The sequence below is a fragment of the Bison bison genome, unplaced genomic scaffold (genome assembly GCF_000754665.1).
Source record: "Bison bison bison isolate TAMUID 2011002044 unplaced genomic scaffold, Bison_UMD1.0 scf7180017864039, whole genome shotgun sequence".
Taxonomy (NCBI): Eukaryota; Metazoa; Chordata; class Mammalia; order Artiodactyla; family Bovidae; genus Bison; species Bison bison.
The window spans coordinates 527,222-544,461 of record NW_011494611.1 but is presented as its reverse complement, the minus strand read 5'-3'; the positions used below and the strand labels follow the sequence as shown (position 1 = coordinate 544,461).

The 17,240-nt window shown below is 46.9% G+C and overlaps 1 protein-coding gene across 1 annotated transcript in view; it reads right to left on the bottom strand.

The window, feature by feature from the left end:
* The window catches only part of LOC104985123 (astrotactin-2), a 553,919-nt gene that overhangs the window by 51,846 nt on the left and 484,833 nt on the right, over positions 1-17,240 (bottom strand). The window contains exon 12 of the mRNA XM_010835130.1: positions 9,497-9,638. Within this exon, the coding sequence (XP_010833432.1) occupies positions 9,497-9,638 (142 nt within the window). The remainder of the gene's footprint in view (positions 1-9,496; positions 9,639-17,240) is intronic.

The following is a 17,240-nucleotide window of genomic DNA, read 5'->3' as shown; positions in this document are numbered from 1 at the left end:
CCTGGATCAACCTCGGGCCTCAGCCTCGGCTCTCAGAGGCAGCTGCCTCAACCCTAGTCAGCACGGGGGGTTTCCTCTGTGCACATCTCCTTCCCCCTAGGAGCTGAGAGTCCCCTGAGAACCCAGCCCAGCCATGCCCAGATGGGAGCATGAAGCTGGAAGACGGAAGACGCACGGAGCCTTGAGCCGGATGAAGCTCTTCAACCTGGATTCCGACCCTTCTGTCTCTGATCACCGAGGCCTGGAGCCCACATCCTGGGCTATTATCTCCCAGCCTCCGAACTGATCTGAACTCATAAAACATTCTTTGGGGTGGTGGTGCCACTCCACCCCTCTCCCACGAATGGAGAAACACAGGCCTCCGAGGTGGAAATGCCGTGTCGTCCAAGGACTTGGAGCGTCCTAGGGCCAGACGCAGGATGACCCGCAGGCCCCCTGCTTCCCATCCTCTGGGCGAGCACTTACAAAAGCCAGACCTGAAGGGCTCCTGATGACTTTCATGCATTTTCCAGTAAATTCTGTGCTGATTCTTGGCACAAAGAGAGGAAATGAAGAGGGCAGTGGAGGAATGTAAATAAAAGGAAACTTTGAGATTCATCTACTATGTAATTGTAGTATCCATGGCAGTGGCCCTGGATGCTTCTTCAAGGCGCTGCCCAGGCTGTGCCCGGGCAAGGGGTGGGGGGTGTCCTGGAGGTGATGGGGAACCCAGCAATGCTACACCCAAGGCTTCAAGCCCCTGGGCTTTTGGAACAGTATTTTGGGGACAGGGAGCCTGCACTTGTTTGCAGAAACACATGGCCAGGAAACAATTCAGTCCATGAGACCTGGAGGTCCTGAGCACCTCAAAACTGGCATTAGGACTGTGTCCCCAGGAGGAGCAGGGATCTTCATAGACTTGGGGCTCAACTGTTGGTATGGCATCACCAGAACTGAAGTCTGGGATTCAGGGGGAGCCATGCAGCATCTGGTGGCAGGACTCAAAATCTGTTTCCCATAGTGTTTCCAACTCATCTGAGTAGGGAGCTCTGTATAAAAGATACTTTGGCCACTGGATGCAAAGAGCCGACTCATTGGAAAAGATCCTGATGCTGGGAAAGATTGAAGGCAGGAGGAGAAGGGGATGACAGAGGATGAGATGGTTGGATGGCATGGAGGACTCAATGGATTTGGGATATGCAAACTCAGGGAGATAGGATCTAGTGCAGTAATTTCAAATTGAACCTCTGGAAATAAATTGGCTGTATTCAAATCTTATCTTCTCCATTTACTAGCCTGGAGGCTCTGGTCAACTTATCTAACCTCTCCATGCCTTAATTGCCTAATCTGTTGCATAAGAGTAACAGTCATTGCCTTAGACAGTTGTTCTGAGGATTAAGGTAGATAAGATTTAAGATGGGGTTTTTTCCAGTAGTCATGTATGGATGTGAGAGTTGTACCATAAAGAAGGCTGAGTGCTGAAGAATTGATGCTTTCAAACTGTGGTGCTAGAGAAGACTCTTGAGAGTCCCTTGGACAGCAAGGAAATCAAATCAGTCAATCCTAAAGGAAATCAACCCTGAATATTCATTGGAGGGACTGATGATGGAACTCCAATACTTTGGCCACCTGATGTGAAGAGCTGACTCACTGGGAAAAGACCCTGATGCTGGGAAAGATTGAAGGCAGGAGGAGAAGTGGGCAACAGAAGATGAGATGATTGGATGGCATTACCAACTCAATGGACCCGAGTTTAGGCAAACTCCAGGAGATGGTGAAGAACAGGGAAGCCCATGGGGTCGCAAAGAGTCAGACATGACTTAGCAACTGGACAGCAACAACAAGATAGACAGGTAGGTAGCTACAGACACACAGAAACCTTGAGATGGATACAGAGATATGGTTCCAATCACAGCCTGACACTCAGTGGATGTCTTCTGAACATTTGGTGAGAAAGGAAGTGAAGATGAGAAGTCAGTGTCTCCAGATTTCTGCATTGACTTCAACATTTTTCCAAAATCATTCAACAACTATTTACTAGATTCTTTACCAGCATCAGACACTGTTCTAGGCACCAGAGATATAGGATGACGAAGGCAGACACAGACCCTACCCTACACAGTGGATGGTCTAGTGTGAAAAGGCAGACACCAGAGAAGTAAAAGTGAAAGTGTTAGTCCCTCCGTCGTGTCCAACTCTTTGTGACCTCATGGACTGTAGCCCACCAGGCTCCTCTGTCCATGAAATTTTCCAGGCAAGAATACTGGAATGGGTTGCCATTCCCTTCTCCAGGGGATCTTCCCAACCCAGGGATGAAAACCAGGTCCCCCAAATTGTAGGCAGATTCTTTATCATCTGAGTCACCAGGGAAACCCAACAGATAAGTAAATCAGATGCTAAATCACTACTGCTCTATTAAGTGGCATGGCTTTGTATGTCTGTGTGTATGGTGGGTGTGATCTACTGCAGATAATGTGGTCAAAGAAGCTGTTTCTAAGAAGATGACATTTGATCATAGACCTGAAAGAGCAGAGCTGGGGTCATGGGAAGAGTCAGGAGAAGGCCCTCCTGGGGAAAGAAGAGTAGAAGCAAAGACCCTAAAGAAGGTACATTCTAGCACTGTCTGCAGAGTGATGAGTAAAGGGATCAGGGTCAGATGAAGGGCTGACTCGCTCTCCCACTGGAATGTTGTGAACACAGCAGTCAGCACAGTGACCCCAGGCGTGACTGCTTAGGTAGAGTCGTGTAATAACAAAGAGTAGAAACAGTGGTCATCCTCTCGTCAGCTATGAAGTACTGACAGTGAGCTGCAGACTATCTTGTGCTCTTTACACATTTTGGTTCATTGAATCCTCGTGATCCTATGAAATCGTTCCTATTAGTAAGATGATTCCATTGTACAGATGACAAAACTGAAACTCAGATAGGTTAAGAAATCTGCCCAGGGCCACACGGGGTAGGTACTGAAAGTGAAGTGAAAGTCACTCAGTCGTGCCCAACTCTTTGTGACCCCATGGACTATACAGTCCATGGAGTTCTCCAGGCCAGAATACTGGAGTGGGTAGCCTTTCCCTTCTCCAGGGGATCTTCCCAACCCAGGGATGGAGCCCAGGTCTCCTGTATTGCAGGCGATTCTTTACTAGCTGAGCCACAGGGGAAGCCCTTAGGTACTGGAACCAAGGTGCAAATTTACCTCTGAGTTCAAAGACCTGAATTAAAAATATGTATGCGGCAGCGTGTGGAGAGGGATATGCCTTCAAAACATTTATTGCCCTTCCCTTTGCTGCTTTTTTGACAAGGTGATCATGGTAAATTCTTATGTTCACACGTCTTAGGACAGATTCAAAGCACTTTCTCATATACTATCCAGTTTGCTCTTTGCAATGTCTTGGGAAGGTGTAATTATCTCCATTTCATGGATGGATTAATTAGCTCCGTTTTCCAGATGAGAAAGATGAGGTGTGAAGTGCCTTTCCTGAAGCTCGGGGTATTCTTGTCTCCGGTGTTCTCTCCATTGCAAATGTTTGCTTGTAGTTAGAGGGTCCTCCGCCACTATCCCTACCGGGTACTTCTGAGAATTCCACGTGTGTGAGTGGACAAGGCCAAGGCCAAGAGCAGCATGTGAGGGCAGCGGGGTGGTGGGGGGTGTCGGCTTGGGTATGACTCAGCTCTCTCTCTTCTTCTCATGTGACTCTGAACAAAATGTTTAGTCCCTGAAATCCCAGTTTCCCCACCTGTGATACGAAATATGATGATGAGGATGCCAGATCTATAGGGTTATGGTGAGGACGGAGTGAGACAGCACCTGGAACATCCTGGGCCTGGTTCCTGACACTGAGTGAGTGCCCAATACATGCTTACCATTGCTTCACCCCTGTTATCCAGGAGGCCCTGGGGCCTCTGAGAATTGGGCCATTGGTCCGGAGTCTCCATCGCTGCCTCAGTATGCAAGTCACAGAACCCACTGAGTTTAACCTTTCCATTTCACAGGTGAGAACATCAAGGCCAGAGGCAGGGGAGGAGCTTGGGAGAACTCCCAGGTCTTGCTGGGAGCAAGTGTGGGAACTGCTCCCAGTCCAACTCCTGACCTCAGGCTCTTCCCTCACCCTGAGCCTCTGGTCCCCCTGTGGGTGTGGGCATGGGGTTGCAGGACCCCGGCTTCCTTGGCATTCCTCTCACAGAGCTGAGGCCCAGAAGGGGAGGGCAGGCCTGCGGCGAGCCTCCGAACGTGTGGAGATGAGCCCCCACCCCAGGAATTAGGCCTGGCTGCTGCTGTGTTTGCTCAGGACCCTTTGGCAGTCGTCCATGCTCAGAGAAAGGCAAGGCGGCCAAGCAAGACAGAGGCTAATTACCTCGGATAATAGGCAATTGGGGAGCCGCGACAAAAAGGGTGTCTAGGCCTCCGGCCAGGCGAGGGCAGAAGCGATGGATGCAGCTGGGTCTGACCCTTCCGCCTTGAGCGGCAGTCCCTGCTCAGGGTCACCCTCCGACTCCAGCAGCCCAAAGGTGCCGGAGCTGGGCACAGTCAGAGCTGCCGGGGACCCGCGCCCTCTGCTGCTCTTTGTTTTCATTCAGAAGTAAAACAAATGAAACAAACAAGGAAATTCAATTTAAACTGGCCCGAGTGCTGATGTTATACCAGGGTGAGCTCAGGACAAAAAAAAAAAGGAAAAAATCAGACTTGACTTTGACTCCTACAGTCGGTCTCAACTCTGTGGTGCTGTGTAAAGTTACATGGATGGAGAGGCTGTGAAAGCAATTTGCCTTCCTAGGGTGGGGTGGAGAGAGGGAGTGGGGGTAAACGGGGGCCAGAGAGAGAGAGAGAGAGAGAAGGATGAACCAGAACTCGAATAAGCAACAGGACTGAGCAACTGAGATACACATATGCGTGAGTGCCTGCTAAGTCACTTCAGTTGTGCCTGACTCTTTGTGACCCAATGGACTGCAGCCCACCAGGCTCCTCTGTCCATGAGATTCTCCAGACAAGGATACTGGAGTGGGTTGCCATGCCCTCCTCCAGGGATCTTCGGATTCAGGGATCGAACCCACATCTCTTAAGTCTCCTGCACTGCAGGCGGGTTCTTGACCACCAGCCCCACTCGGGAAACCTGACACACACAGAGAAGCACAAATGAAGAGAGTAACACAGAGAAAGGCAAAGAGGGGACGACTGGAGGGTGGCAGACAAAGACAGTAAGCTATGCGGAAGATATTCACACAAGAGGCAGAACAAAAAGCCAGGAGAGATGGACAGAGGGGCAGAGAGGCATGGCAGGGTACAGCAAAAGTGAGAAGGTAAGAAAAGTTGGAAGAGCAAAAGCCCAGGAGAAGAGAGAGAATGAGGAAAAAGTCCCAATGGCAGAAGGATGCATATCGAGAAATCTCTAGCTGGGGTGGGTCTAATCCATCTTCATTTTGAAGACACTGAACGTGTGAAACAGGAGAGGATGTGAACATCCCGCCCAAGGTCCCAGAGACAGAAGTGGTGGTTGTAGGGTGTGAACCCAGACTTTCTGACTGAGACACCGTGCCTCTGGGCCTAAGCATCCGAACTCTTCCATCACCTCTTCTGGCAGCCATGGATGGAGGGTTTGATGTCCACCTGTGCTTAATTAAAACTCGGGAGTCTGCATTCATGCTCTTTTTTTTCAGCCTGCTGCTGCTGCTGCTGCTAAGTCACTCCAGTTGTGTCCGACTCTGTCCGACCCCAGAGAGGGCAGCCCACCAGGCTCCTCCGTCCATGGGATTTTCCAGGCAAGAGTACCAGAGTGGGGTGCCATCGCCTTCTCCCTCTTTTCAGCCTGCTGCTGCTGCTAAGTCACTTCAGTCGTATCCGATTCTGTGTGACCCCATAGACGGCAGCCCACCAGGGTCCCCCGTCCCTGGGATTCTCCAGGCAAGAACACTGGAGTGGGTTGCCATTTCCTTCTCCAATGCATGAAAGTGAAAAGTGAAAGTGAAGTTACTCAGTCGTGTCCTACTCTTAGTGACCCCATGGACTGCAGCCTACCAGGCTCCTCCGTCCATGCGATTTTCCAGGCAAGAGTACTGGAGAGGGATGCCATCGCCTTCTCCTACTTCTCTCCAAATGATCCTAGATGCTCATTCTTCTCAGGACCAGTGGGACTCCCAGCTTGCCTCTTAAAGAGTAGCTCTTCCCAGATTATCCTGGGGGAAAAAAGAGACACTGAAAACCAGCAACTGGGTCAAAGAGAATGAAAGAGGAAGAAGAAAAAGAAACTAACATTTCCTGCAGACCTCCCCCACATGCCGTGCATTCTGGTAAACCCCATTCGTGGAGTTTCTTCATGCTTTTCCGTACAAGTCTATGAGATCAGAAGATTCCCAGCCCCCTTTCCCAGGGGGAGGAACTGTTGTCTAGAGCAGTAACCCAGGGCCTTCCCAGGGGCCAGCCGTGGGTACAGGACAGCAGCAGGATGTACACCCAGCTCCGCTCATCTCCGAAGCCTGAGCTCTTTCCACTGCCACATGTGGCCTTTTTGGCCCAAGAGGAAGAAAACTCATTTTGGTTAGCAATGAGCAAGCAGAAAATGCAAAACCCCAAGAACTGACATTGAAACTCTTTTAAAACTGGAGACTTGAGTCGGTCAGACTTCAGGGGAGGAGAGCCGCCAGTGGGGTGAGAGACGGGTCCAAACAACATGCTGGCTCCTTGTCAGAGCGGCCCGCATCCCAGGCGGGTTAATATAACTGGTTTCAGAAAGAAAATAAAGAAGTGTTCAGCGTTAGGGATGACAGGCTCATGACGAGCACGTTTCCAGGACAGGAGAAGAAATGATGCTCCTGCTTTGAGAGGTGGGGGGGATGTTGGTAAAGAGGAACGGAAGAGGTTAGGGAAGGTACTCATCACTCCTGGAGGATGGCAGCTTATGTGTCAGCTCTCGGGGTTAATTGCTCTTGGTGTTCCATAAAACATTCCCTCTCTTGACATAACGGGCCTGTAGGACTCCAGCCTGGGTAATGCTGAGTCCCCACAATGTCACCCAGAGACAGGGTCACTACTCACGTCTCAGCAGACAGGAACCACCTGCTGGCGCTCTGTCCCTGTCTGCTACATCTTCTCTCCCAGCAGTTGGAGAATGCAGGGGGAGGGAGTTGAAATTCATTACTCCAACAGCAGGGGCAGCAAGCACGATAGAGATAACAGCTAACCGTCCTCACACTCCTACTGGGGGCTTGTGACAAAGTGAGGAATTTTGGGGTGTTACTAGCTCATCAAATCCTCCCGGGCTCCCAGCAAACCAGACACCATATTGTCTGATTTACACACGGAGGGAAATGGAGGCTGGAAGGTTGAGAAGTTCCCTCAATGCCAAACAGCTGAGGAAGTGCAGGGTGGAGGTCTGCCTGCCTCCAGTCTATGCCCTCAATAAGGGGTGGAGGTCAGAAGTCAGGCAGCAGGAACTCTTTCCAAAATGCTGCTTTCTTCATACGATCATAGCCTTTAGAGTTGAAGAGGATCATAAAGCTCTTAATCTCGTCGCATACTTGTATTTCACAGATGCAGTGACCCCAAAGCTCAAGGGATTAGCATCAGAGTTTACTGATTAAGAGGCTGCAGATTCATGCTCCAAATCCCTAAATGCCAAGTCATTGCTGAAGGCCTGAGGTAAACACTACCACGGCTGTAAAAGTTGCCCACACGTCCCACTGAAAGATGTCTATAACCCATTGTACTTTAGGGATTCCATTCCTAGAGTTCTTGCTGTCCCTGACTGATCCTGACTTTCTGTATAAAATAAAACCTGGGCCCCAACCTCTATGACACAGTCATTGGCAGAGCCCAGGTCAGAAGCCTGATTTCCATCTCATGGTGATATACCTGAGTCTGGAGCATGAACACACTGAGTGTTACAATGAGCCTGAATATGTCAAGAGCTGAAAAGAGCCCAGTGGTCTTCAGAAGAGTCACGGTCTTCCACAGAAAATAGGGATGGGATACGTTTTGGAGATGAGGAGTAGGCGCTCAGTCCACCAGGGAAGCCCTTTGGAGATGGGGGACATTTACAGATCGTGAGGGGCTACCCTGGCGGTTCAGGTAGTAAATGATCTGCCTGCAATGCAGGAGACCTAGGTTCGATCCCTGGTTCGTCCTTCCTTTCAAGTTGGGAAGATCCCCTGGAGAAGGAAATGGCAGCCCACTCCAGTGTTCTTGCCTGGAAAATCCCATGGACAGGGGAGCCTGGTGGGCTACAGTTCATGGGTTCACAGAGTTGGACACGACTGAGCAACTAACACATACACACACATGGCTTACTGAGCACATACTTAGACACTCTGCTAAGGTGTTCCTTATTGAATTCTCATGCAGATCTACAACCTGAGTTTTATTATTTCAGCTTTACTGAGGTTCATAGAAGCAAAGTGACTTAAGGCCACACAACTAAAAATGTCAAACCCGGATTTGAATCCATGGTCTGTGGTCTTTCATACTACCATTAGATTTTAAGTTATCTGAGGATAGAGATTTTGTCTTGGGCACATTTATACTTGCTTTCTAACAGTGCCAAGACATAGGAAATATTTAGACAGGTCTATTGAGTAAGTAAATGAGTATAAGTGAGTAAATAAAAATGTGAGTGAATTAAAGGATGAATAAATAAGTGAAAGAATGATGGAGTATAAGAATGAATGGATAGATGAATGGGATGGATGGATGGATAAAGGAAAGAAGAAAGGGGGAGATAGATGGAGAGATAAACAGTGGATAGATGGATGGATAAGCAAATGAATCAATGAATAAAAGAAAAAATATGAGTGAGCTGAATAATTAATTGGTCAACAGTGCCGTAGTCAACAATGGCAGCTTTCTAGATGGGAGAGGGAGGTGGCTTACGGCTTCATAATCAGAGAATGAAGAGAGCAGGTCTCTAGAACTCTCTGTTACAGCTCTGTGGCCGCATATGAATGAAGAAACACTCACTGAGTTGGGAAACAAAGACAATGAGCCCCTTTCCCCTCGGAGATGAACAGGTGAGTCTCAGATGAGTCAGCGTTTGCATCTCCAGACATTGGGATGCAATGACTCTGTGCAATACTCTATGAAACAGTTATAATGGTACTATTACTAAGGGTCTGGATGGACCTAATAGTGAAAGAGTATATGTATATCCTACAAATGTATATAGACTTTAGATATGCTGATCTACCATCTTTCAGAGGGGATGTCATGAAATTGAGAAAAGAACACCACGCAGAGACTCCTGTCTCTGCCCTCCTTGCAGACTTGCTGTGCCCCCTCTCTGGCCTGCTGTTTCTTCCTCAGTAGGAGGAATGGTTCTGAGTAACTGGCTTCCTAGGGCCCTTTAGCACTAGCAGTGTATGATTCTGTGACTCACTGTGGTGATATTTCTAAATCTTAGCCTATCAAGGTGCACACACAGACTGGTCTATAAAACACTTGGCTGGCCTGGACAGATTACTCATGCCTTGCCTCCCAGACTACTTAAACTTTTCCTGTCTGCTTCACGCTCCCCACATACAAAGTACGTCTTACTTGTAGAGACCGTCGGGCTCCAGACACTTGAAGATGACGGAGTAGATACTGACTTCAGGGACCTCTCCATGGCTTCGACCAGCTGCTACACAAGATGTGCCCAGGCCAGAGAGTAAGTCATCGGCAAAACTCAGGAATTCTCCTGGAGGGAGACAAAGAGAGATGAGCTCCCCAGCTCAGGCCTTGGTGAGCAGACATTCTTGCTGTTGTCCAAACCCATCCAACGTCTGGATACCATTATTAAGAGGATTAATGGACAGAACAAGCACAGGATATGAAAATGACACAGATCAGGGTCTACTCCTGATGACTCTTTGCTTAAATTTCTGTCTGCATTTTCTCAAGTGTGACATGAGATACTAATACCTACCTTTATAAGATTCTAGCAAAGCTCAAATGAGCTTACTGTGCAATGAAAATGCTTGACAAGGCAACAGGAGGACAGTGCTCTCTGTCTAGAGTAACTATTTTGGCCTTGTCACTGCCATTTACTTCCTCTCCCCTTCTTCAGCAAGCTTCTTTGGAGTTGCAGTTTCCTTGCTCGCATGATGAAGGTGTTGGACTAAGGATGTCAAACAGGCCTCATGTCACATGGTCACTGTTACACATCGGTACTGGCTTCATGGTGTGTTATGCTGAGCTGGACTGAGACTGTTACAGCTAACAGGGAAAGAGTTCCATGACTGATTAGTGATGAAGCTCATGAGACAGGAAGGGACAGTAGACGAGCAAGTGCCTTGGACCCCGTGATTCCCAAACGTTGGTCTAGCCATTGGATTTTAGGAGGCTGCTGAAGTTTACTAGAAATAGGGCTAATCAGAAAGATGAGATGGGCATTCCTGGTGGCTCATTGGCAAAGACTCCACCTGCCAATGAAGGGGACACAGGTTTGATCCCTAGTCTGGGAAGAGCCCGCTGCCCTGGAGAAACTGAGCATGCGTACTACAACTATTGATCCTGTGCTCCAGAGCCCAAGGGCAGCAACTACTGAGCCCGTGAGCCACAGCTATGAAAGCCCACGCACCTAGAGCCCACGCTCCACGACATGAAGACGCACAGCGAGAGGCCCGCGCACTGCAGCAACAAGTAGACCCTGTTCTCCACAACTGAAGAGCCCATGTGTAGCAGGGAAGACCCGGCACAGTCAATAGAGTAACAATTTAAAAAAAGTGAGCAGATACATCTTTCTATAAAATAAAAGAAGGGAAGATGAAGACTAGAAAGAATAACTAAACATCTGAAATCTTGGGATCTAGGCTTAGCCTAGAATTTGCTGTATAACTTTGGACAACTAAATTCCCATCTCTGTACTCCAGTTCTCTCCTCTGAAAAGTGAAGGTACTACAGTCACTGTTTGGATTTCTGAGAACATAAAATAAAAACAGCTGTGCACAAAGATTAAGTTATGAGGATAAACACTGTGGTTCTACTTACACTAGCAAGGATTCTAAGCCAGCTAAATATTTAATGATAGCAAGACAGTAATATTAACTATAGGTCAATGATGCAATGAAATATTTTATAGTCATCAAAAATAACATTGAGGAAAACAAAGTTATTTGATATCCATAGCACAGTAAGTTAAAAAAGAACAGTTTACATTATTACAGAATAATTTAATTTTTGGTGGAAATTTTACATGTATATCTGTCTTAAAAAAGGAATAAGATATAGAAAATGCATAATATGACTTTGGAAAGTGAGATAGTGGGTACTTTCTCTTTTAGTTTTGCTTATCTATCTTTTAAAAATTATCTACAATGGACATGTATTGCTTTTGCAACAAGAAAAAAAAATCAATGAAAATTACTTAAAAATTAAAGTAAATGAGCCAGACTAAATGGCCTCTGGGGCTTCCCTCATAGTTCAGTTGGTAAAGAATCTGCCTGCAGTGCAGGAGACCTGGGTTCAATCCCTAAGTTGGGAAGATCCCCTGGAGAAGGAAATGGCAACCCACTCCAGGATTCTTGCCTAGAGAATCCTATGGACAGAGGAGTCTGGCAGGCTACAGTCTGAGGTGTCAAAAGAGTCGGACACGACTTAGCAAGTAAACCACTAAACCACCAAACGGCCTCTAAGTCTTCCAGTTCTAAAACAAGATGATTTTAGAGGCAAGTGAGGTACTACATGTAATATGTGATATGAAATGAGATGAGGCTTCCAAACTGCTGACTCCTTGTTCTTCTTCATGCGTGATATAGAGGGCTTTGCACTCTTTTCCTTACTTAGATTCTCAGCAATAAACAAGAGGAGGACGTCTGTTCAACTGTCTTCTCTCCATGTGGGATTAAGGACGATCCAACATGGTAGAATCATCATGAAACAGTAACACTGGCCGTGTGTCTGGGAAGACATGGCACTTCTCTACCAGGAAACTGAGTGGACAGAATTTACAGATCACTTCCTTTTGGTCTTTTAAAGAAGAGTTTCACCTTCACTCACAAGTGAGCCATGTGACAGTCATCTGACTGAGCCGTCCACATGACCCTGGGGTGATTCAGACAGTCAACAGTTCTAAAACACGTTTGTCCCTGCGGTCCAACAGTGTACGTCTGATGTGTCTTTTGTTTCCTGCTTTTTACAAAGAAAAAAAAAAAAAAGCAGACTTGATACATACGTGCCAGAGCAAGTGTCTGAATCAGGCTAAAGTCAGGACATACAAGTTCAGCTGCTATTGCCAGACAGACTTGGGACTGAATTTGAGTTCTAACAATTATTACAAGTCCCTTAACTTCTCAAGTCTCAGTTTGCCTTTCTGCAGCAAAGGGTCAATGACTCTTATGAGATTGGAGTCTAGAAAGAAAGGCTGAGTCCAGGAAGAAAGTCTGTTTAGAATCAGAGGTTTGGTCCCACCCCTGCCCCCCCCCCAAAAAAAATTGAGGAGGTAATTGAAATACTTTTTATCACCAATTTTGGCATCCCTGTGTTTTCTGTAGGCCTCTTATATCAAGCTTCTTCCATAATAAAATCATAATCCAAAGATGTCTTCCAATTGGTACCAAAGCAGAATAATATATGGGGTGAAAAATAAAGGAGAAAAAACAGGAGACTATTCACTGGATGGAGTGAGGGCTTTGTTTCTCGTGGTTTTTCAGGATTCCAAGTCTGGCTGCTTGCAATTGTTTTCTTTGAGCTTGAATCCATGTCTGTCTGCTTTTCCATTTGCTTCCAGATAGCCATAGAAAGAGTTGGCCCTCAGTGAGGGAATTCAGTATGCTGTGGCCTGTATTAACTGTCTTCAAGCCAAAAGATGGTTGACATTCAATTTCAAATGGACATAGTTTTCCAGACATTTCCATGCATTTCAGAATAACTTAGACCATGGATAAAAGCCCCACTGGTCAGTAAGTTCAGCACACGTCTCAGTTTATAGGTTTAGTTCAAGGAAAGAAACTGGATAACATGGAGTAGATGAACTAGTCATGCCAAACACATGATGATGATGCTTAGTGTTCAGTTCTGTTTGGGACTATACACACATAATAACCGTCCAAACAAAAGCAGTTACTATGAAGGAAATGGATATTTTCACACCAACCTTTGTTTTTCCCATTTAATTCTCACAAAATTCAGTCTTCAGGAGTTAAATGTTAGTATCTCTGTGATAAAGCTAAAGTTAAGCTCACAAACTTAGGAAGAGAGAGAGCTGAGATTTGAACCCATATCCTCCTAAATTCCAAAGCCATTCTTTGATGATACGCTGCCTCCTAGAGAAAGTTCAAAAAACCAATAGTGTTAGAAAGGGAGCTTTCTCAATTCCTTTCGAATTGCAGTTGAATTCGTGCCACTCTCTTAGCTCTACGGGCTTGGGAAATGAAACAATAAAAGAAATGGTCCCTGACCTTCCACAGCTTGTAATCTGACAACAGGAAGGGTTGTTAAATACAAGAACAGACCCATAAAGTAAATTGTAAGATTGCTTGTGTTGGCACTCTATTCCAGGTTTCAATGCAGCCTAGAAGGAGACAGGTGAATGCAGCGACCCCTCACTGTCCTTCCTCTCCCCATGAGGGTGCGGGGTGGCAAGAAAGGCCTGGGGGCTTCTCCGAGTACAAAGGTGAATTTGTGCAATTCAACATATGCACTGTGGTATCACGGTATACTACATTCCCTGTCTGGCAGCGGTATAATTGAATGAACAGCAATAAAGTGCAGTGGTTAAGAGGTTGGGCTCTGCATTTACACTGCCTGGGGCTAAATCCTGGTACATCCCCACTTACAATTTGCTTTGGACAGGTTCCTTGACTCTCCACGTCTATTTTTATCATATGTTAAATGGGTAGAATAATGCGATCTAATTTAACAGCATTGTTGTAAATATCACATAAAATATTATATATGTATGCTGTTTATAAACCAGTTAGCACGATGTCTGGCATACAGTGACAGCTCAAAACAGAAGTCAGCTATGAGTATTGTTTTTGTTATTATTGTTGCTGTCATCACAATAGAGGAGAGATACAAGGACCACCAGGGATTATTTTTACCCAGCCTGCTCCTCTTCCAGGTGACAAAACTGAAGCCCAGATAAAGTGGCCGTGCCCACGGCCGTACACAAAGTGGGAGGCAGCCCTGGAACAAGCTTGGCCTCTCAACTCCTAGAGCCTATGGGACAAGTCCTGCCATTGAGCATATGCGATAAAATCACTGAGAACAGAAGAGCTTCCGCAGCTGCTCAAGCAGCCTGAGCGCCTCAGTTTGTGACCAGCTTTAATCAACACACATGTGAACCACATACGCTGGGCTTTGCCTATGTGCCGGGCCCTTTACATGGCGCACAGCTCCACCCTGCCATCGTCTCACACTTGAAACCTCCGAGGACAATAGAAAGCCCAGGAAAGACAGAAGGCATTCCATAGACTTCACGTACGTAATGCAGTCCGGTGGTTTGTGAATTAGAGCATCTAGACCTCCAGGCAGGAGGAAGAAACAGTGGATGTGCTGGGGGCTGAAGTTGGTCTCCTGTGTACCCACCCCAAACTGCAACCAGATCAACTCCAGTTTGATCTATCTTATAGACCAATGGCCCATGTTTTATTTAGGTTGGGAATAAAGACTGTCTTTTAAAAATCTTGGCTTAAAAGTTTTATTGCTTAAAATGTTTGACTCTTAAAACCCTGCCGCATTCCCTGATAGAAATTCAGAGGCTCGGGAATGTTATTAATACACCCCCGTTCGAGGATTTGCAGCTACCTTCGCTCAGAGTCCAGAACCCCAGTCCGGCTCCCCCGCCTCTGAGCACTGTGCGCCTTCCCCCAGGACACTGCTCGGGCTACCTCGGTCCCCTCTTTCCCGGAACGTTGTCACGGCCGCATGGCAGAAGCCTTCTAGACCCAGGCGGCTACTGCCACCCGGCCCACGCCTGTGCCAGACCACCCTAACATTCTTTTTCTGTTTCCTTTCCTTGAAAACAGACAGGGAGTTGGGAGCTGCTGAACAGGAATGTGCCTGTTCCCCATTATGGCCCTTCTGGGGCTGTAACCTGAGTGGGCTCGGGCCAGACCCCCACACATTTCTTGATCCACTCAGGCCCAAGCCTTGCTCTCGTTACCATCCGCAGAAAAGGTCAATCACGATTGTGCTGAAGCTTCAGAACCAACCCAGCAAAGCACAGAGTGATTTTCCTGAAGGCGCACCTCCTCTGCCTCAGTGGTCTCTCCCCCTCCCCTTTCATCACTGCCTCGGTCCTCTTCCTCCTGGTTCGCCCTCTCCTTCTCCTCCTCCCTCCCTCTCTCCTCTCTCTCTCTTGCTTCTGATTGAGTTGAGGTCACAGTCAAAGCCGGCCATGAGAGCAAATTGAAAACAGGTTGGGAGAAAAGCAGCAAAGAAATTCCAAGATGGAAGGGGCTGGGGCAGTGAGTTATTTAGCCCAGGTGGGGAGAAAGGTCCCGGCTCTGAACGCCACGCTCTTTTCAGGAAACGCTGAGGGGATTTAGAGGCCACCCTGGGCCTGGCCTCTCTCTAACCCGCAGACGCTCTTCACTGCAGTGCCCAGGGAGCAGCAGAGCTCTGCATCTCCCCCACATTTTCTTTACTTGGGCAAATGTAGAAGTTCATTCTGAGACCTTGTCAGTGACAAAATGCATCTTCGAGGGCCTCACGCTGTTCAGCTGCAGTCGGTTTGTTTCTTCTAAAACCTAATGTTATTTTAAATCAGAAGAACTGGTTGCAGGATGCTTCTCACACTTGCTGTCATGGCAGTATGAGCTAGGAAAAGAGATTGGGTTGGGGGGGCAGACAAGACCTGCTTTTGAAGCCAGGCTCCACCACTAATGAACTACATTATCTAGGGATGGATGATTAAACTCTCCAAGACAACTTCTTCATCTGGAAAGTAGAGGATCATCAGAGAATCAGCAACGAATAAATGAGATAATGTATGCAGTATACCAGCTACACGAATGGTTTACCAACGTTAGAGCCCCCTCCCCCATGCTACCTCATCCTCATCGTGTCTCATCAATTTGCCGGATGACAAACTCTTTAGTGGTCAGACTCAGCTGCTTTCAGATACATTACATAATACCTAATTCCTTATCACCTACCCTCCCTTCTTTTTTTTTTTTTTTTTCTGCAAAATGAAGTAATTTTAATAAGAAGGACAGAAGGTAGGCAATCAAGGAGGCAAGGGAAAAGAAGATGTTTCTTTAGCTCTTAGTGCTAGACAGTTTTATGTAATTCCCTTGATTAAACATTCATAACAACCCTGGCTTGATTAATATTCAATTCTGTGGCCACCTGATGCAAAGAACTGACTCTCATTGGAAAAGACCCTGATGGTGGGAGAGATTGAAGGTGGAAGGAGAAGGGGACAAGAGAGGATGAGAAGGTTGGATGGCATCACTGACTCAATGGATGTGAATTTAAGCAAGCTCTGGGAGTTGGTGATGGACAGGGAAGCCTGGAGTGCAGCAGTCCATGGGGTCACAAAGAGTCGGACATGACTGAGTGACTGAACTGAACTGATTAATATTCAGTAAAACCTAATGAACTAGGTTAATTGTGTATTTACAAAAGAAGGAACAGGTTCAAAGAAGGTTGAATGCCTGGCCTAACAAGATCCACCTGGGAACAGTAGCATAAAGGCCAGAACCAGAACATTCCCCGTCCAAAGTCTATGTTTTTCCTAGTACGTATCTGCCTATGGACAGCAAGATGCTTCTGGTGGGAACTGTGTTTTGCTCGCCTCTGTGTTGCTAGTACCCAGCACAGGGCTGGCCATGTAGGTATTTGTGGAATTCTAGGGAATGGCAAACCACTTCAGTATTCTTGCCTTGAAAACCCCATGAACAGTATGAAAAGGCAAAATGATAGGATACTGAAAGAGAAACTCCCCAGGTCAGTAGGTGCCCAATATGCTACTGGAGATCAGTGGAGAAATAACTCCAGAAAGAATGAAGGGATGGAGCCAAAGCAAAAAGAATACCCAGCTGTGGATGTGACTGGTGATAGAAGCAAGGTCTGATGCTATAAAGAGCAATATTGCATAGGAACCTGGAATGTCAGGTCCATGAATCAAGGCAAATTGGAAGTGGTCAAACAAGAGATGGCAAGAGTGAATGTTGACATTCTAGGAATCAGTGAACTGAAATGGACTGGAATGGGTGAATTTAACTCAGATGACCATTATATTTACTACTGCGGGCAGGAATCCCTCAGAAGAAATGGAGTGGCCATCATGGTCAACAAAAGAGTCCAAAATGCAGTACTTGGATGCAATCTCAAAAACGACAGAATGATCTCT